Genomic DNA, 24,252 nt, shown 5'->3' on the forward strand with positions numbered 1-24,252 from the left:
TGGCTGGAGGCTGTTTCCTACATAACTGAAGGATAGTAACAAGTGAGCTACGCCACTTTCAGAATTGGCTCTCTCTTTTGTTTCATGTTCTCTGCTTCCAAGGACAGAAGCAAGATGAGAACAAGAAGCTGAATCATGGGTTTTGCTGAAAAAACTCTTCTCCTTACAGCAAATGCACTCCTTTTATAAGCAGCTTTCCCTGCCCATGAACAAGGAGGTGCTTGTAGTTAGTGTTACTTCTAAATTCTGTTTTCTCTTGTAATGCCTGTCCATTGCAGTGGCCTTTTGTAAAACGCCAAGGGCTCCTCTCGGGAATTATGACAACAGCTTTACCTTGCCCTGAAGTTAAATCCCAAAGTAATAGGTTCTCATCTCCTTCACACACAAATACAACCACTGCAACCATAGATTTACTTTTGTATTGACTGGAAAAAGACATTAAATAACAATTTTAAATGAATTTAAATTTTTTACACAAAGTGCATAACTTGAAGAGCTGGTCATGACTGTGTGTCCTGTTATATACATACCTCCAGGAGCTTAGCTGTGCAAAACATCACTGCCCACAGTCAGGTGTGAGTACAGCTTCTCTTAGTTCTTTGGGAGGGGGCAGGGTTGGGGAATACAAAATGCATTTAAATAGTGCAAATAATACACAGAAGAAAACAAACAAGCTCATTGCACTGGGAAAAAGCTCATTGCACTGTACAGAGCAAAGTTGAGGGGGGGGAGGACACATGGTAGTAGCCACTTCCAGACCCCAGCCCAGAGACACTATCACACCCTCCAGCATTTTGCTCAAGGGAATCCACACACTAAGGGGTTAGTTTAGTCCACTGTTTACCCTGTACATCTTTGGTTACAAGGGATTTATCATCTCTGCCCCATAAGTTACCTGTACAGTACTTCTAACAGCAATCATTCCGCAGCTCCTGGTTACTACAGCATAAGCCATGGCTGTGTACAAAAGGTTGCTATGGTTTCACCAGCAGGTTGGTAGCCACTTTGAACTCAGCGCTGTGGAATAGGTGTGGTGAAGGAGAGCGTCTGGCCCATGAATCGCCCTGAAAGCCTCTATCACGACAGCTATTCATCCATACTCAAGTGCAGCTATACTTTCGCCTAATGAGGTCTTGACTGAATCCAGATTGAATGCTTTGCTAAGGAACTGGACATGCAGTTGGTCTGTCCTCAGCCCCCTACTACAGTTAGAGAGGGCTTAAGCTCCTCTTCCTTGGACAGATGCCACTCCTATTGCAGAGGGGTTTGGCCTGTGAAAGGAGAATGGAATTAGAGCCAGAAGCCAGGGTGGTTCAGGCTTCATCCCTTCATTGATATGCCAGCCTCAAGTAGCCTAGGGCTCTGGGTCTGTTAGAAACATCCTGCAGTGGGCTAGGCAGCCTGAACTCTGCAGTGAAGCCATACTTGGGTTTATTCCTAAGCCTTGGGCTAGTTCTGTTAATAGTAAATAAGCAGCAACCAGACATCTTCATGATCTGGTGTAAAGCAAGGAGCTTAGGAGACCAATTCCCACCTGCTGCAGGTGGACACCCAAAAGAAACATGCAAGCCTTACAAAGGAGTCCTATTTGGCCTCCCACTGCAACATAATTCTACAGGCATGATTCAGCTCGGGTGTCCTAGGGGAGCTGGCCACTTAAAGCAAAGCTGTAGCTTACCATACCTGGGCAGAGGAGGCTGTCACACTATTACTAACAGGCCCTGGAGCAGACTGGAGGAGGTATACTTAACATGCTACCCACCCTGGGCATGCAGAATAGAGACAGTCAGTCATGCGAGAAGGCGTGTAAGAAAACCAAACGCTTAACAGCTGTCTGCACTTCCACAAAGGGTTGGACTGCTGTGCCCTCTAGAGCTCATGGCATCTCAGAAGGCCCCGAGCCAGCAGACCTCATTCCCCGCTTTGCTACTGTGGTTCTAGGGCTGTAGCATGGCATGTGCCCAGGGCATTAAAGGCGTTTTTCACAAGCAACACATTTACTCACTAACCAGGAGTCAATACGAGGCCCTGAAATCTCCAGCACCAGATCCCAACCACCTCTCTTCTGTATTTATACTTGGAACAGCTTGTATTGCAACTTACGAGGCAGTCAGATTAGGCGGATGAATGGTGTTGGAGTGAACGATCCCATGGGTGGCACAGGGGCAAGTCCAGAGTGGGTATTTTAGGAGAAGAGTGTTTTGCCTTGATTTTTTCCCCCCAAAATGAGAAATCTCCCAGTGCTCCAGGCAGCAGCAGGTTCGTGAGAAGCAGCATGCAGAATACAGTAGCAGCAGAGGATAGGAAGGCAGAGGAAAATCCGGGCTTTCCAGGTGAGTAGTCACTTGGTGTGCATCTGGGGAAGCAACAGGAAAGGGCACACAGCTTACAAGGGAGCAGGGTTTATGCAGCATTAAAGCCTGAACGGATGAGGGGATTTCCCATGTTGGCGAGACCACTCCCACATAAGCCAGTAGCACATCTCAGGCCATTTCCTAATGCACACGAATCACATCACAAAGTTGCCACCACCCCAAATGCCATTAGCTGTGCCAGACTTTGGCACTTTAGTCAGGGTTCTAACACAGGCCTATAAGCAGGGGACTGCTTGTTTCATAGCAACACAGGATTTCTGTCTCCAGTAATGTTCATCCAGTACTAAGTTCACTTAATCACCTTCCTGAGTAAATAATGAAGTTTCTGAGGAAAGAGTGAGCGATTGGGCAGAGAGAGTCCAGATTCCTTCTCTTAACACCATGGGGTGTATTCCTAGGGAGATGATTTTCTCTGCATGGCACTGATGAGTCCATCACTGGATATTCTTTCTAGACGCGGTGTCCATGGTTTAAAAAAGGATGCTGAAAAATGGGGAGTGTTCAGACAAGAGCTATAGGAAAGATTCAATGACTGGAAACCATCTTGCAATGAGAGCAGTCAATAGAGTTTAATCAAATAAAAGGTAAGAGGTAGACTGTGATCAAGTCACAAGTACCTTCCCAGGGAGGAGACGGGGGATACCAGAGGGCTCTTTAAGCTAGCAGACTAAAGCACAACAAGATCCATTGGCTGAGAGTAAAAGCTAGACACATTCAAAACAGAGGCCCTTGTCTTTAGTTTTTAAACAGTGAGGGTGCATGGACTGGAACAGCTTCCCCAAGGTGATAGAGCCTCCCTCACTTGGACTCTTTCACCCAAGCGTGGATCTTTTTATTGAGACATCCTCTAGCTCAACCACCAGCTCTGGGTCTTGCTGCAGGAATCACCGAATGAAATGCTCTGAGCAGGGGTTTGGAGGTGGTCAGACCATCTGGCTTTAACTTATGAAATTGACACTGACCAGACCCAGTGGGATTGAACATGTGGGAGAGTCCCTGGGGGTCTCCGCTGAACGGCTCCATTACAGGCCAAGTTACTCCGCTTCCTCGCTGCCCAAGCACAGCGAAGAGCATGAATGCCTTGGAATTAGGTTTTAAAAGTGCCTTCAGTTTTAGTTACAGCCCTTGGGAACATTCCTAACGTGACAGACGGTAGCACTGGCCTCGTCTAAGGCACCGTGCTGTAGAATAGAATGGTCCTAGCTGAGACACCTACGTCCTTAACACCCACTCCCAAATAAAGTAGGAAGTTATTTCACAGTAAGCATGTCAACGGCTGTCAGTTTCACCGCGAGGTAACTTACATCAAGTGCAGCTGGTCATCTGACTTCATTGGAGAGGCTGATCTAAGGTAACGCCCTGCGTTTGGTAGATCTCTTTCAGAATCAAGAGAACGGTATCTTCTGACTCCCTGGAAGAGAGGACTGTTAGAACTACACAGACACCCATATGCTATTTAACATTCTTACAGAGAACACATGGCAACCCCTTCATTCCGGAGACATGGGCTGCTATAGGCAAGAATCATACATAACCTGTTTGCCTTTTAAGTGACTGGAATCTACTTGCTTTCACCATGTCAGCTTTCAAGGTGCACATTACAAGAGTGTGAAGGTGCCAAGGACCAGATGGAGAGTTTGAAAAGAGAAGGCTAAGGAGATCCTCACCAGTAGCAGAGATGGCCTTGTAGTGCAAATAAATATTCATTAAAACTCTCTATAGGCTTCTCTTGCAGCACGTAGTCAATCCGGTGCCCTCCATTTAGCATTCCCACATTAATAGGGGCAGCGTCTTCCTTCAGTGTAGCAGCAGGCTCTTCGGGCTTCATATCTGAATGGACTTAACCCAAACAACGTGGTTCAGCAACAGCTCAGCTCCACACCCTTAGCAGCAAGAGCACACTAAGCCTGTCCTGCGCTAGCAGCAGGAAGGGAACTCCCACAGGCCCAGGCCTGCGTTCTGCATTAAGAATGGGGGAAAGGGGCTTGGGTTTAAGGCAGTTGCTGTGAGAAGCAAACCCCACAGTGTCACGGGCTTGAGTTAGCAGGGACTGCACTTGGTCTCCCTCCCTGCTGTGTATAACCAAAGCAGCAGGTTGCAGAATGACACTACAGGGAGAAGGTGTTTGGCATTAAGATTCACACGCTGGGATTCTGCGCCCCAAGCACCAGGCCTCTCCCACTCAGGCAGTAGAAGGGAGTGCAAGCTCCTTGGGCAGAGGTCGTCTCTCATGAGGCACAGTGTGGGGTTGTTAGGCAGTGAGAATGGGAAGATCACGGCAATAAGGAGACCCTGGGAGTAGGTATCCAGGTTGCTCTGGGACAATTCATTCGCATCCTCGTTTTCTTCAAGCACCAGGAGAACTAGCAGCACTGAGCTGTGGCTTGGTTCTGAAACCAATTCCTCCCTTCTCATTTTTTCACCTGTCTGTTTCTCCAAACTAGTTTCAGCTTCGTTTTCAGTGGCTGCTGCCTCCACGGCCAGCAGTGGGGATCTGGTGAAAGACTGCCAGGCTATCCTCAGTGACCCCAGGAGGTTGTTCTTGAGATCCATACCCATGCGGGTCAGGCCCTCTTTCAGTTCTGAAACACACAGGTGCCTGAGGTGAGGCGTTTGAGCAGAAACATGCATTGCATAAAGCAACAGCGTTACAGACCTGCACCGAGCCGTGAGGAAGGCCTGCTCTGCGCTTTACCTAAATGCATTCTCTTCCTGCCCTTGTGGTGGGGGAGCAGCATGGGCTCGAACTCCAGGTCTGGAACGATCATGGGCTCAATCCTGTACGCCACCGGGTCAAACTGCACAGAAGGAGAACAGCGGCACTGACTTTGGCTCTACACCCACCTAATCCCTGTCCCGGGGGGGAAACCAGGTGCCCCCAACATGAGGCCGAAATGGAAGCTACACAATTAAAGCAGATAGTTCCAATGCAGACTGCAGGAGCGCTCGTTCCCTACCCCCAGACAGCTAAGTCATTGTTAGTTGCTATTCCACAGTACAGGATAGCAGAGAGGCCAGGGGATTGCTGCTCAGAGGGCGAAGCTTTAAGAGCCTGTTAGCTACATCAGATCTCGCATGCAAGCACTAGAGATTGATCATACATACAGGATGGAAGATATTGAAGAAGCCTTTGCAGGTAGGAAGGCTGTAGTTTGGATCAATCCTTTTCACACCTCGGACGGTGAGAAACATCCCAATGGGAGACCCAAAAGCAAAGAAGATTTCGGGTTTGTAGATTAGCTGAGGGTAATTTGCTGAGACCTAACAGAGTTAAGACACAACAGAAGTGTTTAGACTCCATCCTGGCACCGTCAGACAATACCATAGATGGCCATGCGGGAACTTCCCTCAGAGGATATTGTTTGTATCAAAGTAGCACCTAAGGCTTCCACCAGAGATTGGAGCCCCACTGTGCTGGCCATACCCTGAGGAGTCAGGGCACCAAGAGGGGCAGGGACTTGCCCAAGGTCACACAACAGAGCCAGGCTCTTCTGAGGCCTGGTCACTGCATCGAAGGCACATATCCTGGCCAACGTGTTATTCCATCCTGCCTGAGCAAAAGGGTTAAAGGGGTCACACGAGACTGGAACGAGCTGGGGAGTCTCGGCTGCATCTTTAGGCAAATACATACAGAGAGGTGTGAATGTGGCAGGATTCTAAACTAGGGCCAGGAGAGATCTGCACCTCGGGAGGAGCCTGCTCCAGGCGGAGGGCCAGCGCGAGGCCTATAAGCCACTTAAACAGGAATTCAGAGGCACCTGGTAATGGCACCCTACGTGGGGTGCATCTCAGCCTGGCTTCAGCATTGAGCTACTTACAAGAGTCTCCAACTGAGATAGTCTACAAGCAGCTGAGGCCAATGCATTACCTGTAAGGCTGGGGAACAGAAGGGGAGAGTGGGCTGGGGCCTGGTGACCACCATGACAGTAGCTCTGCCCTCAGAATTAGAGACTGTCAGAAGCATGGTGAAGTGACCCTCAATTAGCAGCCATCACCCCCAGAGCTCTGTTGACATTAAGTCTGAGTTCTGCATATTACACATTCACTGGCTTTACCAGGCCACATCAACAAACGGAGTTGTTACCTGTCCTAGCCCGACATCCAAATATTGACGCTTCCCCCCATCATTCATGCTCCTACTGGAGCCCAGCTGCGGGGATGACCCTGACTCAGGCTTGGGAGCATCTTCACCCTCATCGTCATTCCCAGCAGGGACATGGGCCTGCTGCTGAGCATGCTGCACCAACAAAAATGGGAGAGTGCGCAAGGGTTGTCCCCTGTGAGCTTCCACACAGCCGCTACGGGCATTACCCAGAATCATAGAACATCAGGGTTGGTAGGGACCTCAAGAGGTCATCTAGTCCAACCCCCTGCTCAAAGCTAAATCATCCCAGCCAGGGCTTTGTCAAGCCTGACCTTAAAAACTTCTAGGGAAGGAGATTCCACCACCTCCCTAGGTAACGCATTCCAGTGTTTCACCACCCTCCTAGTGAAAAAGTTTTTCCTAATATCCAACCTAAATCTCCCCCACTGCAACTTGAGACCATTACTCCTTGTCCTGTCATGTGCTACCACTGAGAACAGTCTAGAGCCATCCTCTTTGGAACCCCCTTTCAGGTAGTTGAAAGCAGCTATCAAATCCCCCCTCATTCTTCTCTTCTGCAGGCTAAACAATCCCAGTTCCCTCAGCCTCTCCTCATAAGTCAAGCAGCAGTTAGCTCACGTGGGCCCATGTGCATGGGTGAGCCAAAGGGACATCACCTGAGGTAGTGCATGGACTGGCTCCCCAGTTCCCAGTGGGGACATGCTGAGGATACTGACAGTTTATTGGGAATGGCTCCGTTCATACAGCACAAGAGGGTGGGAGGCTCTAGGCTCTAGTGTTCTGGACGTGTCCGCTCCGCCCAGCTGCAAAGCCTTGAACAGCTGCCAGAGAGAGACCAGCATGGCTCCAGATGTGGAAGAGCTCTGCTCTTGCCTCTGCCCCAGCAGGAGCTACCGCAGACCACTCCATGCCTAAACCCCTTGACATAAGCCAAACCCCAAGTAACAGCTGTCCAGCAGCTCCCCTTTCCCAGAGTTCCCACAGCAGCAATTCTCAGAGCCCAGATCTGGAGATTTGGGCTCTCACAATGGCCAAAACCAGCTGTGTAGACCTTTGGGCCTGGGCTGGAGCGCCGGCTCTGAAGCCGAGGGAGGAGCCTGAGTGTCTACACAGCTATTTTCTGCACTGTTGTGCAAGCCCCACAAAACTCAGATTTTAGGCCTGGGCTCTGAGACTCGCTGCCGCAGGTTTCTGCTTGCCACGCAGAGGCACCCCAGCGGCCACAATACAACCGACACCGCAGTGGTGTTTGGAAAACGCTAGCCTTCTCTTAGGTATGACCCCAAAATGGCCAGAGCAACAATGCGTCTGCCGCGCCTTGGGCCAGTGCAACATAAGTAAGAAGCTGCTCTGGCAACCATGGTCAGACAACTGCTTCCCACTGACACCAAACAAGCATCCACTTGGGACTGGACCATTCGCCCCTAGAAAAACCATACCTGTTTCTCCTCTTTGGTTCTGACATAATGAAGGATCTTCATTCTTGGTCCCAAGGGAATTCCCATGTCTTTAAGATCCTTCTCTGTACACAGAGCCTGGACAGTAAGTTACAACCCATTACTACTACAGTACAGGAAACCGTGCACTCAAAGGGATAGTCCATTCTCAGCATTACAGAGGCCAGGGATCCTAGGAGCTAACTGCTCTGATTTCAGTGTGCCCCTCTGGAAGGGAGGGAGCACGGATAGCATGGGAATCACTCTGCTCTGGAGAGAGAGGCAGCAATCTCTGAACTCAGCCTCAAGTGCAGAAATGCCTCCCACTCACACGCTTCTCGTTTTCAGACTCCAGTTCAGCATGCCGCCAGCCTATCAGCCACACACAGGAAACCAGGGCTGCTGCTAGCACGGGCAGAATCAAAAGCCTGCAAAGGTACTAGTCGCTTAGCCTTACCATCAAAAAACAGGGTACATTAGGCCAGGTGGGCTTTACTCTAACTAGAGGGCATGACATAGGCAAGAAATACCCGTGTGAACGTGGTGATGGGCACAGAGAACAAAAACAGAGAACTCTAACAGATCCGACGGCAAGCGGTGAAACATACAAGAACAGTAGCCACTCTGCTGGGAGAGTGGTTTTACCAGAGCTTGCGTGTCCAGTCTCTCCTTCTCAAAGACACTGCAGTACTCAGACAGCTCAAGCTTCTTCAGGGTTTCTTTCACTCCCCCAACATCTCCCTGTTCATAGGCGCCCATCTGGGACCCCTGCAAGGACAGCAACGGGAGTCATGTTTACAGAGTTGGTCTCCTTCTTCCTTTACGTTCTGGCTACAATATTGGTAGTAGGCGTGGGATTGTTCTCTTTTGTTTAGATCTACACCTGGCAGGATGGCACTGAGAATTCAAAGCTATTCTGCTATAGAAGCAGGAGAACGCAGCAGTTATGGAAAAGCTGGAGTGTGGCTGTAGCCTACAGATTTCATCCTGAATCAATGAGATGCTTAACATGCACAAGCTGTGGGGAATTTACCTCTTTATTGCCGTCTTCATCCTCAGAGGAATCCTTCTGATTTGTTAGGAGATCAAACAATATCAGCGACCCTAAAAAATAGCCACATACACAGTCTCTGAGCAGACCGTCAGATCTTATGCTGGAATAAATATACTTACGTGCCCATATCCCTCTGTTTGGTAAAAAAAAGGGGTGAGGGGCTTCCCTCCTCCTCTCCCACTCTTAAGTGTCCCAAGGTATGGAAATGGTACTTCAGCACTAAACTGCAGTCCAGGGTACTGTGTGCCATGTGCATACACTCATGCTACAGATTCTAAATTATTACACAAAACCCTGGATACCCAGGACTAAACCCTTTACCTAAGCTATGGCCTGCAATGGAAACACCGCCTTTAAAGTCAGGGTTCCTCTGCAGGAAGAGCCGATACAGGCGGTTCATTTCTGAAGCAACAGTATCCACGATGGTCTGGCAGTAGGTGGGGCTGTTGTAGAAGAAAACATCCAGTATGGTGTCGTTTATGAAGTGACGCAGGCGGTTGATGCTCGGCAAGGTAATTCGCTCCAAATCGCTGAACATGGAACAGAAAGGGATTGTTACGAGGGACAGGGATTTCACCCACGGCTCCTGTAGCTATTTCCTAGTAGGTGAAATCCTGGATCTCTTGAAGTCCATGGCAGTTATGCCTTTGAGGATTTCACCTGAATTCCTAATTCATGTTAACAGAACATAGTAACAGAAAGGAGCTACAAACCCACCTTTCCTCAGAAACAGAACTGGGTTTTCCAAGGTGTAGATGCAAAGAGCCAACCTTCCCTGCTGCTCCAGGAGCATTTAAAATCGCTCCCCACTTGTGCAGCAGACATGCTGTTCCCCTGCGCACCGCGGTGTTTCAGAGGGGCTAGCTCAATAAAGGCTCTCGGGAGCCTTAAAAATCTCTTCAGGAAGGAATTAGGTATCAACTCTCACTGACTCCCAAATCCCCTGCGCTGTGTTCTTACATTAAGTGGAAACACCAGTCTGAACTTCTGGTGTTACATGCCAGTAGACTACTTAGGGTGCAATTTCAACTGGACATCAACAGCCTGGCTTCATGAGAAACCTGGGCAGCAGGGCTGTGATCCTCATAGTAGGTGCTACAAACTGTTCCCGGTTCCCTTCTTCATGTTCACCTGTGTGTTCCTGAGGTAAAGTAGCAGCAGCAGAGACTGCGCTGAATCCTCCTCGGTCATCTTTCGCCCACCGCAGCAAAGGCGAGGCGCTTTACAAAAGAGCATGACGCTCCTGGATTTCACTCACTCAGTCACCGCAGTAGATTTACCTCTAAGGTGCTAGAATTTACTTACACGTCCACCCCCGTGGAATGCAACGGGCTGTGCCAGTTCACAGGCAAGAACTCTACTCGGCCAATTTGTTGCTGCTCCTGGGCTTTCTTGAAGTGTGCTTGCAGCATGCTCAAGGAAACGTTACGGAAGTCATTTACTGGAAAGAGAATTGAGCTCTGTATCAAGGCCTAGAAAAAAGAGTTTGCTAGGAGAAGCCTAGTGTGTTTACTATGCTGAACAAGCTGAGTTGAAGGGACACAGTCAGCTTAAGACAAAACAGCCCACCTCAGTCTGAAGTTTTTTAACCGACTGTTGGTACAAGTAACACCGCAGATCAATAATTGAGGGATCAGACAAAAACACTCCACTTCTCAGCTGAAGCATAAACTGGATTTCACCATTTGCTCTGTAGCAAGTCCGTTTCCCCTGGTTACTGGAGCTTTCACACAGCAACCGAGGAGAGAAAAACTTTTTAAAGAGCTGTGAAACCTACTGTAAAAGTCTCACACACCAGTAGGGAGACTTAGAGGCAGGGGCTGGATTTTAAACTACTTCTCACTGATTTTAGTTCACTGACTTATTTCAAGTTGACAGTAACCTTTTTAAACGTAGCCCCATTAGGTGCAAACTGTAAGATAGACTGCAGTATCAAAAGGCTTGCCTGCATGAAAACAAGAGAGAGACTTTACCAGAATTAAAGACATTTGACCCCACAAATTGTTGAAGTTTGCAACAGCTTTCGTTTTATTATAGAAATTTACCTCATCTTAACTTTCCTGTTTGTGGTACACACAGCTTATCAACAGATCTACTCTCCAAGACTCAGGCAGTTACAATGACAATATAAGCACTCTCTGAAATTGTCACATTTCTAAAGACTCTTGGATGGGACATTAACTTGTGTTAGACTTTACTGGACAAGATTACCACCTAGCAATAGACTGAGTAGAGGACTAGTGTCACAGATTTATTCAGTTACTTGAAGAATCGGTATCTGATTTGGGAAACTCACTATTTGAAGTATTAGGACACAGTGATCATTCTGATAAAAATGATTGTCAGAATCTGTCCAATTCTATCCAGATAACCAGCTTTCACTGCTCTTATATTCAAACAATGCATCTTCATTGCAGTCAGCAAGTTCTGTCTTACAGTTTGCCAAGATTACTGTCAAGTTCTTTAAATGTGTGATGACAGCACCTCGTGTGTTTTCCCATCAGACCTGTGTTTATTTGCGCTCTCTGAGGGGTGATGCATGTGAAACGGCATCATCTCCTGTGCACACCTACCACACTGGACGATGGATCGGAACCGGATATCACATGCTGGCCCAATTCCATGAACTACAAAAACCAAGTGATCTATTTGCAGAGGCTCCCCTAAGAGGAGGAAAGAGAGAACCATTTACACAGCAGCTAACCGTTTACCTAACTGACGCAATATTCCTCTGAGGCAGATGTGTGAAACCTTAGACGGGTCAGATAAGAGATAATGCAAAGACAGTCCCAGCTGCGAGATTATAATAAAGTCCGGTCCCTGGTTCGTGTGTCAAGTGCAATTGTAGCACTCAGTATAGCACTTCACACTTAAAGTACTACCTACAAATTGGATAATTTCCACACACACCCCCCACCAACATACACGCACACGGCGGCTGGGAAGTGGCCTCATCCCCATTTTACAGCTGAGTGAAAGAGAGGAAGGTGAAGCGATTTGGGCCCGTGACCGGGAGTAGACCCTCCCAATGCTGCACTGGTTCCTCCACACCAGGCTGCCCTGTGAAACGTCACTGAGCTGCTATGCAGGTGAGGTGAAGCTTCTGCAGTCAAACCCAAAGCCTAGACATTCTCCCCTCCCAGTTGCCACGACCATTTCAGTGAGGCAGGTTGGGTGTCGAGGTTCATGTACTTCTGAGTTATAAAAAAAATCACCCTCAGCTTCTTAGAGACGTATTCATGTGGCTGGGCAGAGGTAGAGACTTTACACCTAAGTACTATAATGTGTTGCTGCAGCCCTTGCCAATTAGATTAAGAGGCTATCTCAATATCATCAAGGCAGGAAGACATGTTCCGGTCACGCCACGTTGCCCCACTAAGCCACCAATGAGGTATGTCTTTAATTAAAGATTTATGGCTCAGCAGCTTGGAGGAGCAGGCCTTTCCGTAGAGGCCTCTCTGACTAAAGCAGGCATCAGGCTATGTTTGATTTTCATTCTCTTCTCTCCCACCTCCTTTAGTTTCCATAAGATCTTTTTAGAAGAGCCTGTAGGTGGATAATGAAGGGTTTTGACAGACAGAAGCAAAAGCTAGTCCTGGCAAGTGGCTGGCTTGGTGGCAAAGCTCAATTGCTATTGAAAAGCGTCAAATTTGGCCCACAGTTATAATTTACATTCTGTAAAGTGTACAGGAGAGACAGCACGTATGTCTGTGTGATATGTACATAAGCACATACCAGGACGTGAGTTTGGTTATGTTTTTAATAACAAAACTACATCAGCCATGATTTTCAGAAGTGACTAGTGATTTGAAGGGTTCAACTGACTCTGCCTGATTGTCAGAGGGCAGGTGCTCAGCAAGTCCTCTTCCCCCTTTCCTGTTTGTTCAGGCTATGAGCGCTTTGGGGCACGGACTCTCTCTCACTAGGTTTGTGCAGCGCCCAGCACAGTGGGGCCCTGGTCTCAGTTGCAGGCTGTAGAAACTATTGTAATATTAGAATTAGCACATAAGGACATTTGTCAATGAGAGGAGATGACCCAGCCATAAGCTGCATATTTAAGTCTCAAGCAAAAAAAGTTTTTTAAATTCTCTGAAGCCATATCACAACAAGCAAAGCAGATAGGATCTGAGAAAACGAGCTGAGAAAGGTTTTCCTCAACTTCAATGGATGTGAAGAAAGAACATTAACTTACCACAGGGGATGTCAACTGAGATGTTCTCCACTCCTCTCTTAACGGTTCTTGGTCGACCTTGTTCCGTAGGGGTTGAGCCCCAGTCATCAGAGGTCGTCACTGGATGGTAGTGCACCATCAGCTTCAAAACAGGAAGAGAAGGTGTGTTAGAACTCTGTGGTGCATGCAACACAGTTAAGCATCTCCTATAAAGGGGGATAAGCAACTCATCGTACACCTGTGAGGAACTGATGGAGCACACCCATCCCATTGCAAGGAGCAAAGAGCCAACCTGGCTAGACACTACATTAGATTCACAGATACTAAGGTCAGAAGGGACCATTATGATCATCTAGTCCGACCTCCTGCACAACGCAGGCCACAGAATCTCACCCACACACTCCTGCGATAAACCTCTCACCTATGTGAGCTGTTGAAGTCCTCAAATTGTGGTTTAAAGACTTCAAGGAGCAGAGAATCCTCCAGCAAGTGACCCATGCCCCATGCTACAGAGGAAGGCGAAAAACCTCCAGGGCCTCTTCCAATCTGCCCTGGAGGAAATTCCTTCCCGACCCCAAATATGGCGATCAGCTAAACCCTGAGCACATGGGCAAGATTCACCAGCCAGATACCCAGGAAAGAATTCTCTGTAGTAACTCAGATCCCACCCCATCTAACATCCCATCACAGGCCATTGGGCCTATTTACCATGAACATTTAAAGATCAATTAATTACCAAAATCATGTTATCCCATCATACCATCTCCTCCATAAACCGATCGAGTTTAATCTTGAAGCCAGAGGACACAGATGGACACTGACACTGGATAGATGGAGTTCACTGTACTCTTTAAAATGTACTTGTATCTCAGCATTTGAGCTACTTTATATACAGTTCTATGCATAATCCTGCACTGCATTTTCCTTGTTATAATAAATAACACCTGGGAAAGACAGGTGTACATATTCCACACCACGCTGTCTCTGGGTGCCAGTATTCCACTTTGCATCCGTCAGAAAACAGACTGGAATGATGGCTTTAGCCACTAAGCCAATCTAACCATTTGGTTAGCAGCATGATTTTATACCTGAGGAAAGATGGGTCAGTGGTTAGGGAGCTAGCCTGGGAAACGCACCTTAAATTCCCTGCTTCATCACAGACTGGCTTGTATGACCTTGGGCAAGTCACTCAGAAACAATGCTAATGGCAGAACAGAAGTACCTACATTAGAGTCTGATATAGTTCAAGGGGCACAACCCTCTGGCCTGGATGCAGTGACATCAGTACAAAGGTGCCTTACACCACAGTTCCTTATTCCCATAAATGTAGCTCCATAAGGACCTTTATACAGGCAGAACTGCATCCACACGACGGGAGTACAATCTACAAACTACAGTCCATCGGTGATCTTCCTGAAAACGCCATCCTGGCCACTATGGATGTAGAAGCCCTCGACACCAACATTCCACACAAAGATGGACTACAAGCCGTCAGGAACAGTATCCCCGATAATGTCACGGCAAACCTGGTGGCTGAACTTTGTCCTTACCCATAACTATTTCACATTTGGAGACAATGTATACCTTCAAATCAGCGGCACTGCTACGGGTACCCGCATGGCCCCACAGTATGCCAACATTTTTATGGCTGACTTAGAACAACGCTTCCTCAGCTCTCGTCCCCTAATGCCCCTACTCTACTTGCACTATATTGATGACATCATCATCATCTGGCCCCATGGAAAAGAAGCCCTTGAGGAATTCCACCATGATTTCAACAATTTCCATTCCACCATCAACCTCAGCCTGGACCAGTCCACACAAGAGATCCACTTTCCTGGACGCTACTGTGCTAATAAGCGATGGTCACATAAACACCACCCAATACCGGAAACCTACTGACCGCTATTCTTACCTCCATGCCTCCAGCTTTCATCCAGACCACACGATCCATTGTCTACAGCCAAGCTCTACGATACAACCCCATTTGCTCCAACCCCTCAGACAGAGATAAACACCTACAAGATCTCTGTCAAGCATTCTTACAACTACAATACCCACCTGCTGAAGTGAAGAAACAGATTGACAGAGCCAGAAGTCACCTACTACAGGACAGGCCCAACAAAGAAAATAACAGAACGCCACTAGTCATCACCTTCATCCCCCAACTAAAACCTCTCCAATGTATCATCAAGGATCTACAACCTATCCTGAAGGACGACCCATCACTCTCACAGATCTTGGGAGACAGGCCAGTCCTTGCCTACAGACAGCCCCCCCAATCTGAAGCAAATACTCACCAGCAACCACACAACAGAACCACTAACCCAGGAACCTATCCTTGCAACAAAGCCCGTTGCCAATTGTGTCCACATATCTATTCAGGGGACACCATCATACGGCCTAATCACATCAGCCACACTATCAGAGGCTCGTTCACCTGCACATCTACCAATGTGATATATGCCATCATGTGCCAGCAATGCCCCTCTGCCATGTACATCGGCCAAACTCGACAGTCTCTACATAAAAGAATAAACGGACACAAATCAGACATCAAGAATGATAACATTCAAAAACCAATCGGAGAACACTTCAATCTCTTTGGTCACTCGATTACAGACCAAAAAGTGGCAATTCTTCAACAAAAAAACTTCAAAAATAGACTCCAGCGAGAGACTGCTGAATTGGAATTAATTTGCAAACTGGATACAATTAACTTAGGCTTGAATAGAGACTGGGAGTGGATGTGTCATTACACAAAGTAAAACTATTTCCCCATGTTTATTCCCCCCCCACCCCCCGCCGACCCTCACTGTTCCTGAGACGTTCTTGTCAACTGCTGGAAATGGCCCGCCTTGATTATCACTACAAAAGGTTCCCCCTCCTCCCCCTGCTCTCCTGCTGGTAATAGCTCACCTTACCTGATCACTCCTGTTACAGTGTGTATGGTAACACCCATTGTTTCATGTTCTCTGTGTATATAAAATCTCCCCACTGTATTTTCAACTGCATGCATCCGATGAAGTGAGCTGTAGCTCACCAAAGCTTATGCTCAAATAAATTTGTTAGTCTCTAAAGTGCCACAAGTCCTCCTTTTCTTTTTGAGGATACAGACTAACTCGGCAGCTACTCTGAAACTTGTCACTATGAGAGTGTACCGCTAAGTATATTGGTTTCCAAAAGACATGATTGAAGCAATACAAAAACCGAGCGTAGACCAGTTCTGAAAGCAGAACTAAAGGGGAAAACACAAGTCTATCAGGCTCTGTCTGTGCTACAGACAGTAAACCATCAGGTTTTTACCTTTGGGTTATGCAGTATAATGATTTCTCTAGTAGGGGACTCAAGTTTCTTTTTCCACTCGTCCAGCGTTATGGCAATCATGTACGTTTCCTGGGGAGAAGAGAAACCTTTGCAAGTCAAACCAACATTTCCACAGGAACTCCACCAGTTGGGGGGTTTGCCCCCTCCCCTTATTGTAGGGTAGCTCTTAAAAATATTGTTGATTAAAAGGAGGTAAATCAGACACGAGTCTGGATCAGTGACAGTCTTATCCCTGGGTTAAATGTTGTCTTACAAAGTGCTTGTTGGGGGCACCCCTTAGGCTACCAGTTTTAACAGAGGTGACAGCTTCCACTTTAGACTCGATTGAAGTAATATCAGATTAAAGTTTTATGGAAAACCATTGTCCGTAGGACGAGTTGCTGGCCATTAACACTAAATGTTTATAGGAAATCACAAATATGCCTGGCACCTTTTAGGTCACATAGCAGCTCTTTCTGTAGTCTACCACCTACGGACCAGATCCTGCAAGTTCACACACACGAGTAATTTTAGTCACGTAGGTAGTTCCATTGGCTTCAGGGGCCCTATCTATTTGCACTAGTGAAGTTACTCTCAAGTGAGAGCATTTGTGAGATCAGGGTCTAGATTAGAGAAATATGGACATTACAGCAGACAAGGACAGGGAAAAGTAAGTGTCTGCAGCTTGAAAGAACCGACTAGTGCCTATGAAACTAATATCAGGCAGAAGAGCTGTGGGTAGCACTGAAGCAGAGGTTGGTTGTGGGAAGCAAGCCACAAGAAGTGGGCTTTAAGGAGGGACTTAAGGACAGAGAGGAAGTATGCTTTATGAAGAGGGAGACAGAGGATGGCCCAGGCATGGAAGCAGCAAACAAAAAGGTAGGAGGAGAGAGGGAGTGAGTAGCAAGGCAAGGAGATCTGGCAGAATGTAGGTCACACGCAGTGAAGCAGAGAGCCAGGGCTGGGACTGCAGGCAGGGTGCTGATAATGAGGACTGGCAGTTTAATTGTATAGCAGGAGCCAGGAAGGAGGCAGAGCTGGGATACGAGTATGGGCAGATTGCATTAGCTGCAGCATGTTGGCGAGAGAGACAATGGGTGAGGCTGCAGAGAAGAGAGGTGCAGTATTTCCAGTGCTGCTAATCAAACATGAAGTGTCACCCAAACATTCCCCTCGAGTTCACGTCCTTGGACACAGCTCAGTGCCAATACCCCTCATGGAATTCGGGATGTTGCAGAAGCTAGTAGGGCTCAAGAGCAGACTGGACGGGCTGAGCGTTATTAGGCGAGACATCTGTACCTCCAACTCTTCACTGAAGCTCTCCGAGTAGGGAATGTACTTGTTGTCCTTGTCTCCCTTATAAAACCAGGTGCAGCGTCTCACTTCAGACACCTCTTCCTCCCAATACATGGCACAGCACAACCTCTTCTTCAAATGCACGTCATACCTGCCCCCTTCCGTTGGAACTATCAGCTGTTCATCGTCTTTCCCTGTGGAACACAAGGACTGCGATGAAGTGTAAACAGACCAGAAGGGGACATTACCAAGAGGTTTTAGACTATGCAGATCATGGGGGTATCAGCCGCTTCTGCATGGAGCTTACCTAGAAAATCCATACATGCCAAGAGCAAAGCCAATGATCTGTGTAAATAAACACAGTCGCCATTTAAAAAAGCCTCCTAGGATAATCATGCCTGAAAGTCAAAGCTTCTACACTGGGATGGAGTGGAGAGAGCTGAAAGGCCCCAGGCTACAGACAATTGTTAGTTTATTATTGTCTGTAGCATGGTAGCCCCCACTCTGTGAGGCGCTATACAGACACACAACAAAAGAGAGAGTCCCCTGCCCCAAAGAGCTTACGATATCAGTAAGCTAAGTGGTTGACATCTAACCCACTATGACTGAGAGCAGCAAGGTCTTAAATGTTTATATTCATTTGTATTTCCCTACCCCCTTTAAGACCAGATGATCCCAAAGCTCGTAAAACTGTATACAGACAGTACCACTGAGATGCAGCTCCCTTTGGGAAAGGAAATGGCAGCCAATCAGCACACAGCATGCCCCACAACAGCAAAGAGAAAGAGTACTGGACAGGGGCCCCAGGTCACACCTCTGCTCTTCAAAGAGATGCTGTGGGATCTTTAACTTCCAGGCAGAGCAGGCAAGACATCCGATTTTCAGTCTCATTCACGTACTTGCATACTGTAAGCTCCCTGGAACTTGAGCTCCCTAACTGGAATGGTCAAGGCCGGAGTCTGAACTCATGGCACCAGGAAATCTTAGCATTTCCAAGTGGAGGCAAAGACCTCTAAGCAATCCCCTCCAGCACAGACTGAGAACTTCCAAGAGATTTTGCTGCTTATTCAGAGCAAAAATGTCACCTAAATGCCCTGGCTCTACTGTCTAGAGGGTCTGATCTTATTAGCTGGATTACAGGGATACTGAGTTAGGCAGCACCTGTTACCTGCATGAGCTGCCGAAACATGACACCTTGAATCAGGATCACCCACTTCAGTCTAACCACCAGAACAGAGGTGGGGCTAGATGACAAAAGACTCACAAAGCCTTATTCCTCTCCCCCACCCTTTGCTGCTTCTCTTCTGGGGCTCTGCACCGATGCAGATCTGACTGCAGAAGGAGAGTCTTAGACGGTCTGCTCTTCAGGGCAAGGGGTGTCACTTTATATGTATGGACAGCAACTATCACGCTGTGGGCACTATTATAATATAAATAAGTGTCTGTGCCATGCCAGACCTGGGAGCTCCACCCACACTCCGATCTGCAACGCTACCCTTTTCATACTAATAAATCCACGGAACAGTAAGATCTGCAGGAAAGTCTCGCAGTGGTGGAATTTAGCCAGTGTTGCTTCCTAACCAATTCCTACTTGCTGTACATGAATGCTGTCTCATGCAAATAAAAAAAAAATATCTAGAGTACTCAGTGTATGTGTCAAATTAATGAGGCCTGAACATTAAAGCCTTTTTGGATGCAATTTTTTTTTTTTAAGCAACATGAATAGGCCCCCTTCTAGGGAAGAGGTATTTCCGCAGAAACGTGGATACATTTAAAATTCCAGAGAGGGAAGACACTTTCAAATCCCATAGAAAAAACTGCACAAGATGTTTAGAACACTTCCCTTAGTAGTAGCTTCTAGCCCCAAGACAACATCAGTACAAAGCATCTCAAATTCTTAGCCTACTCAGTGCTCTTGCAGAGTTCCCTGTCTTGCAAAACGCATGATTCACTCTTGTTAATTCACCTCACCTCAGTAAGTTTTAAGGTTAGATATATTACCACATTTAAAATCCAGGGTTATTTAAACTAGAGAATTAGAGATGTTGGAGCTGGAACGGTCCCATGAGGTCATCTAGTCTAGTGCAGGGTAGTTCAAGACCATGTTTGCTACCACTTCATCCACTCTAATCTAGAGGTGTGGGGATTCTGCCAGCTTCCTTCTGAACCTATCCTGCAACCTAATGTACCTTACCCCTAAGAAGCTTCTGACAAAAAGGTATTTTCAACTTACTTGAGTTGTGGGCCTCTTCTAACTTCTCCGAGTCTTGTCGGCTGAAAGGGAACCACCTCTCTCTAGAATCTATTACCTTGCAGTAAAACCAGTGAGGAACAACTGCCTCATACTTATTTGCAGTATCTGCCTCCACTACCTCAAAGGAATTTGATGAATTGGATGATGGAGAAGGTTCTGCCTGTTGCTGTTCCACAGCTGACATTGCACCACCTAAATGAACAAACAGAGACAGAACAAACACAGCGTTTTTATTTTTAAAAGGTCTTCAGTTATGTCATTGCCAGCAGATCGAGGGATGTGATCGTTCCCCTCTATTCGACATTGGTGAGGCCTCATCTGGAGTACTGTGTCCAGTTTTGGGCCCCACACTATAAGAAGGATGTGGAAAAACTGGAAAGAGTCCAGCGGAGGGCAACAAAAATGATTAGGGGACTGGAACACATGACTGATGAGGAGAGGCTGAGGGAACTGGGATTGTTTAGTCTGTGGAAGAGAAGAATGAGGGGGGATTTGATAGCTGCTTTCAACTACCTGAAAGGGGGTTCCAAAGAGGATGGCTCTAGACTATTCTCAGTGGTAGCGGATGACAGAACGAGGAGTAATGGTCTCAAGTTGCAGTGGGGGAGATTTAGGTTGGATATTAGGAAAAACTTTTTCACTAGGAGGGTGGTGAAACATTGGAATGCGTTACCTAGGGAGGTGGTGGAATCTCCTTCCTTAGAAGCTTTTAAGGTCAGGCTTGACAAAGCCCTGGCTGGGATGATTTAACTGGGGATCGGTCCTGCTTTGAGCAGGGGGTTGGACTAGATGACCTCCTGAGGTCCCTTCCAACCCTGATATTCTATGATTCTATGATTTACTAACACTGGAAGAAGAAATACTGGTAAGTGTGGCCCTCCCAAAAACTGCATATTTCTGTGACGATAAGGCAAACTGAATGGCAAACTGCTACAAATGAGAGACTGCCAGCTGCAGAGATAACTTACTTGTTACAAGCTTATTATTGTCTTAATCCAAAATGTATCCGTCAGACAGAGATGACAAGCCCCAGAACAGATAAGTCTGATACAATTTTGGCTTAACTGACTCCACCACAGAAAGTCTGAAAGATGAGGATTCCACAGTGGCTTTACAATAAAATACCTACAGAAACAATAAGAGAACCTGTTAGAAAATAGCAAATGCAATCAAGAGTCTGATGAAAAACAATCAGGCAGCATACCAAGAACAGCACTCAGGAGTCATACCCAGAGAATAGGGTGACCAGATGTCCTGATTTTATAGGGACAGTCCCGATTTTTGGGTCTTTTTCTTATATAGTCTCCTATTACCTTTTCCACCCCGTCCCAATTTTTCACACTTGCTGTCTGGTCACCCTACCAGAGAAAGATATTTTACAATGAGCTGGAGTTAATGCTTTAGGATTTGACACTACGGTTCAGTTGTGCTTCACACATCCCTGACTTCTGATACTTGTGCTGAGTTTTCTATTTTAGAAAGAGAGTGAGTTTTTCTCCACTAAACATTTTGGGATTTGACAGCATGTGAAATCCAAAGGGGGAAAACTTGCCTGCTGCTATAGCAAAGTGTCACATACCTGAAAATCCAACTATCCTTCCCAATTTTATTCTACTTGCACTTCCAAATACACTGAAACACCTTTTTTGACTTCACAAAAAGCATGACTACAAAAGTGGTAATTGAAGTGGAAAGAAATTAGTCAGGAAACTTAGGTAACATTGGAGCACAGGATGCATAAGGATAGTGATAGGAATGGGGCACAGAAACAAATGTCTGACTGTACCCCAGAATTAACTGTTCTTATCTGATTGTTCATTTTCTTTACTTCCAAAGTATATTTCCTTTCACTTTCTATAACCTCTTCCACTTGAGAATCTCAAAGGCATTTACAAACAGTTAGCTTGTTCTTGCAGCACCCCAGCAGGTAATGAAATGCTAGACACATTTTAAAGATGTGAAAACAGAGAGCCAGAGGTTAAATGAGGTGTCCAAAACTACACAGCAAGTCAGTGACAGAGTTGGGGTTAGGATTCTGGTCTCCTGATTCCCAGACCTATGCTTCAAAACTCTCTTTCCTTATCACAGAAAAAATCTCTATTCTTATTATTTTAATTTGAAAAGACACTATGAGGTTCAATTTGGATCAAAATTCACTCACTTCATTGGATGCATTAAGCCAAACAGATTTTCAAAATCCCCTCTCAAATCTGACCTCCCATTTAAATTTTAACCAAACAAACCCTTCTAAAAAAGGTTCCAGTGGAAACAGCTGTTTTTGAACAGGCACACTCCCCTGCAGTTTGGGAACCCCAAACCCTGCTGCAGTGAAACTGACTACATGATAAGGAAACCAACTTCATGGATTTCAGTGTCCAGGCTAAGAGAGACCCACAGGTGAACACAGAGCATCAGCAGCAACAAGTGAATTATACTGGCAGAAATTATTTCTCTTATATATTCTAAGAAGCGATTCATGACATCCCTAGGAACAAGTGATTTTAAAGTAGGAGTTGTAACATCACAGCACCCCTTTAAATATAGGATGTTCTCATAGACCTTCAGGCCAGAAGGGACCGTTCATGATCACCTCCTACACATTGCAGGCCACAGAACCTCACCCACCCACTCCTGCAGTAGGCCCATAACCTCTGCCTGAATTACTGAAGTCCTTGAATTGTGATTTAAAGACTTCAAGTTACAGAGAATCCACCATTTACTCTAGTTCAAACCAGCAAGTGACCCCTGCCCCATGCTGCGGAGGAAGTCCCTTTTCCCCCCTGCCCCAAGTCTCTGCCAATCTAACCCCAGGGCAAAATTCCTCCCTGACCCAAAATATGGTGATCAGTTAGACCTGCGCATGTGGGCGAGACCCACCAGCCAAACTCCCCAGGGCCTAAGGCAACCACCTCACTCACCCCAACCTTGAACATCAGACCACAAGTCCCATATAAATTAGTTTCCCAAATTTCAACAACTCCAATGGTGCCCAGTAGAAAAGAGGGTCCATGTGAAAGGTCCCCGCTTCCTTCCCACACAGGTGTGCGTATGGGGGGAGGAGAGTGTAGAGGGAAACATCACACTCATACAAAGCAAACCTGTACAAAAACGGAGAGCTGGCACCTAGAGCTGGGCAGGGATGGTGTGCCTAACCTCTGACTGCCTGCCAGAAGCTGGGAATGGGCGACAGGGGATGGATCACATGATAATTCCCTGCTCTCTTCATTCCCTGGGGGCACCTGGCACTGGCCACTGTCGGAAGACAGGACACTGGGCTAGATGGACCTTGGGTCTGGCCCAGCAGGGCCGTTCTTACGTTCTTCTTAAATTCCTCAGGCACCCGGGGAACTGCTGCCCCGCTCCCCCACCCCGGGCCCATCACCCCCCCACTCCCCCCCCAAGGCTTATCACCCCCCCCGCTCCCCCAAGGCCCCGCTGCCCCCCCCGCTCCCCTAAGGCCCCGCTGCCCCCCCACTCCATCACCCCCCCCGCTCTCCCCCCGCTCCCCCAAGGCCCCGCTCCCATCACCCCCCCCCGCTGCCCCAAGGCCCCGCTGCCCCAAGGCCCCGCTGCCATCACCCCCCCAGGCCCATCACCCCAAGGCCCCGCTCCCCCCCCGGGCCCATCACCCCAAGGCCCCGGGCCCATCACCCCAAGGCCCCGCTCCCCCCCCCGGGCCCATCACCCCAAGGCCCCGGGCCCATCACCCCCCCGGCTCCCCCAAGGCCCCGCTCCCCCCCCCCGGGCCCATCACCCCCCCGGCTCCCCCAAGGCCCCGCTCCCCCCACCCGGGCCCATCACCCCCCCTGCTCCCCCAAGGCCCCGCGGGCCCATCACCCCCCCTGCTTCCCCAAGGCCCCGCTCCCCCCCCCCCGGGCCCATCACCCCCCCTGCTTCCCCAAGGTCCCGCTCCCCCCCCCGGGCCCATCACCCCCCCTGCTCCCCCAAGGCCCCGCGGGCCCATCACCCCCCCTGCTTCCCCAAGGCCCCGCTCCCCCCCCCCGGGCCCATCACCCCCCCTGCTTCCCCAAGGCCCCGCTCCCCCCTCCCGGGCCCATCACTCCCCCGGCTCCCCCAAGGCCCCGCTCCCCCCCCCGGGCCCATCACCGCCCCCAGGCCTCGCTCCCCCCAGGGCCCCTCCCCGCACTGACCCCGCGGCCGCAGCGTCTCGCCCTCCGGCCGGGCGGCTCCGCCTGTCGGTGCGCGGCTGGCCCGGCCCGGGCCCAGACCCCCGGCGCTGCGGAGGCGGTGTGAG

At 48.2% G+C, this 24,252-nt stretch overlaps 1 protein-coding gene across 6 annotated transcripts; it reads right to left on the bottom strand.

Annotated features, from left to right (window-relative positions):
- Positions 1 to 405: 405 nt before the first annotated feature.
- DDHD2 (DDHD domain containing 2) lies at positions 406 to 24,252 on the bottom strand. 6 transcript variants are annotated; one of them, XR_007353786.2, is made up of 20 exons: positions 24,149 to 24,252; positions 20,966 to 21,122; positions 19,977 to 20,189; positions 17,747 to 17,937; positions 16,448 to 16,537; positions 13,163 to 13,283; positions 11,544 to 11,633; positions 10,276 to 10,411; positions 9,292 to 9,500; positions 8,950 to 9,020; positions 8,562 to 8,684; positions 7,920 to 8,015; positions 6,460 to 6,612; positions 5,481 to 5,636; positions 5,071 to 5,173; positions 4,799 to 4,957; positions 4,043 to 4,214; positions 3,680 to 3,786; positions 2,104 to 2,356; positions 406 to 1,271 (listed from the first exon to the last, which is right to left on the bottom strand). XR_007353786.2 is itself a non-coding variant. In XM_048829514.2 (19 exons), exons 3-18 carry the CDS (start codon positions 20,179 to 20,181, stop codon positions 3,705 to 3,707), a joined length of 2,148 nt encoding a protein of 715 aa, XP_048685471.1. In that variant the 5' UTR covers positions 20,182 to 20,189; positions 20,966 to 21,122; positions 24,149 to 24,252; the 3' UTR covers positions 406 to 2,356; positions 3,680 to 3,704. The 6 variants fall into 6 exon arrangements, 5 of the variants coding, with proteins under 5 accessions (XP_048685471.1, XP_048685469.1, XP_048685466.1 ...); XM_048829514.2 differs by having other exon boundaries at positions 406 to 2,356; positions 4,043 to 4,205; XM_048829512.2 differs by lacking the exon at positions 2,104 to 2,356.

Source organism: Caretta caretta, chromosome 26 (genome assembly GCF_965140235.1).
Source record: "Caretta caretta isolate rCarCar2 chromosome 26, rCarCar1.hap1, whole genome shotgun sequence".
NCBI classification, from domain to species: Eukaryota; Metazoa; Chordata; order Testudines; family Cheloniidae; genus Caretta; species Caretta caretta.

Coding starts and splice junctions, on each gene's coding strand:
- DDHD2 (XM_048829512.2), bottom strand. CDS start 20,181: ATGTCAGCTGTGGAACAGCAACAGGCAGAACCTTCTCCATCATCCAAT. Junction 16,538..17,746: donor GCTTCAGTGAAGAGTTGGAG/GTACAGATGTCT, acceptor TCTTCTCCCCAG/GAAACGTACATGATTGCCAT. Junction 4,215..4,798: donor TAGTTTGGAGAAACAGACAG/GTGAAAAAATGA, acceptor GTTTGGGTTAAG/TCCATTCAGATATGAAGCCC.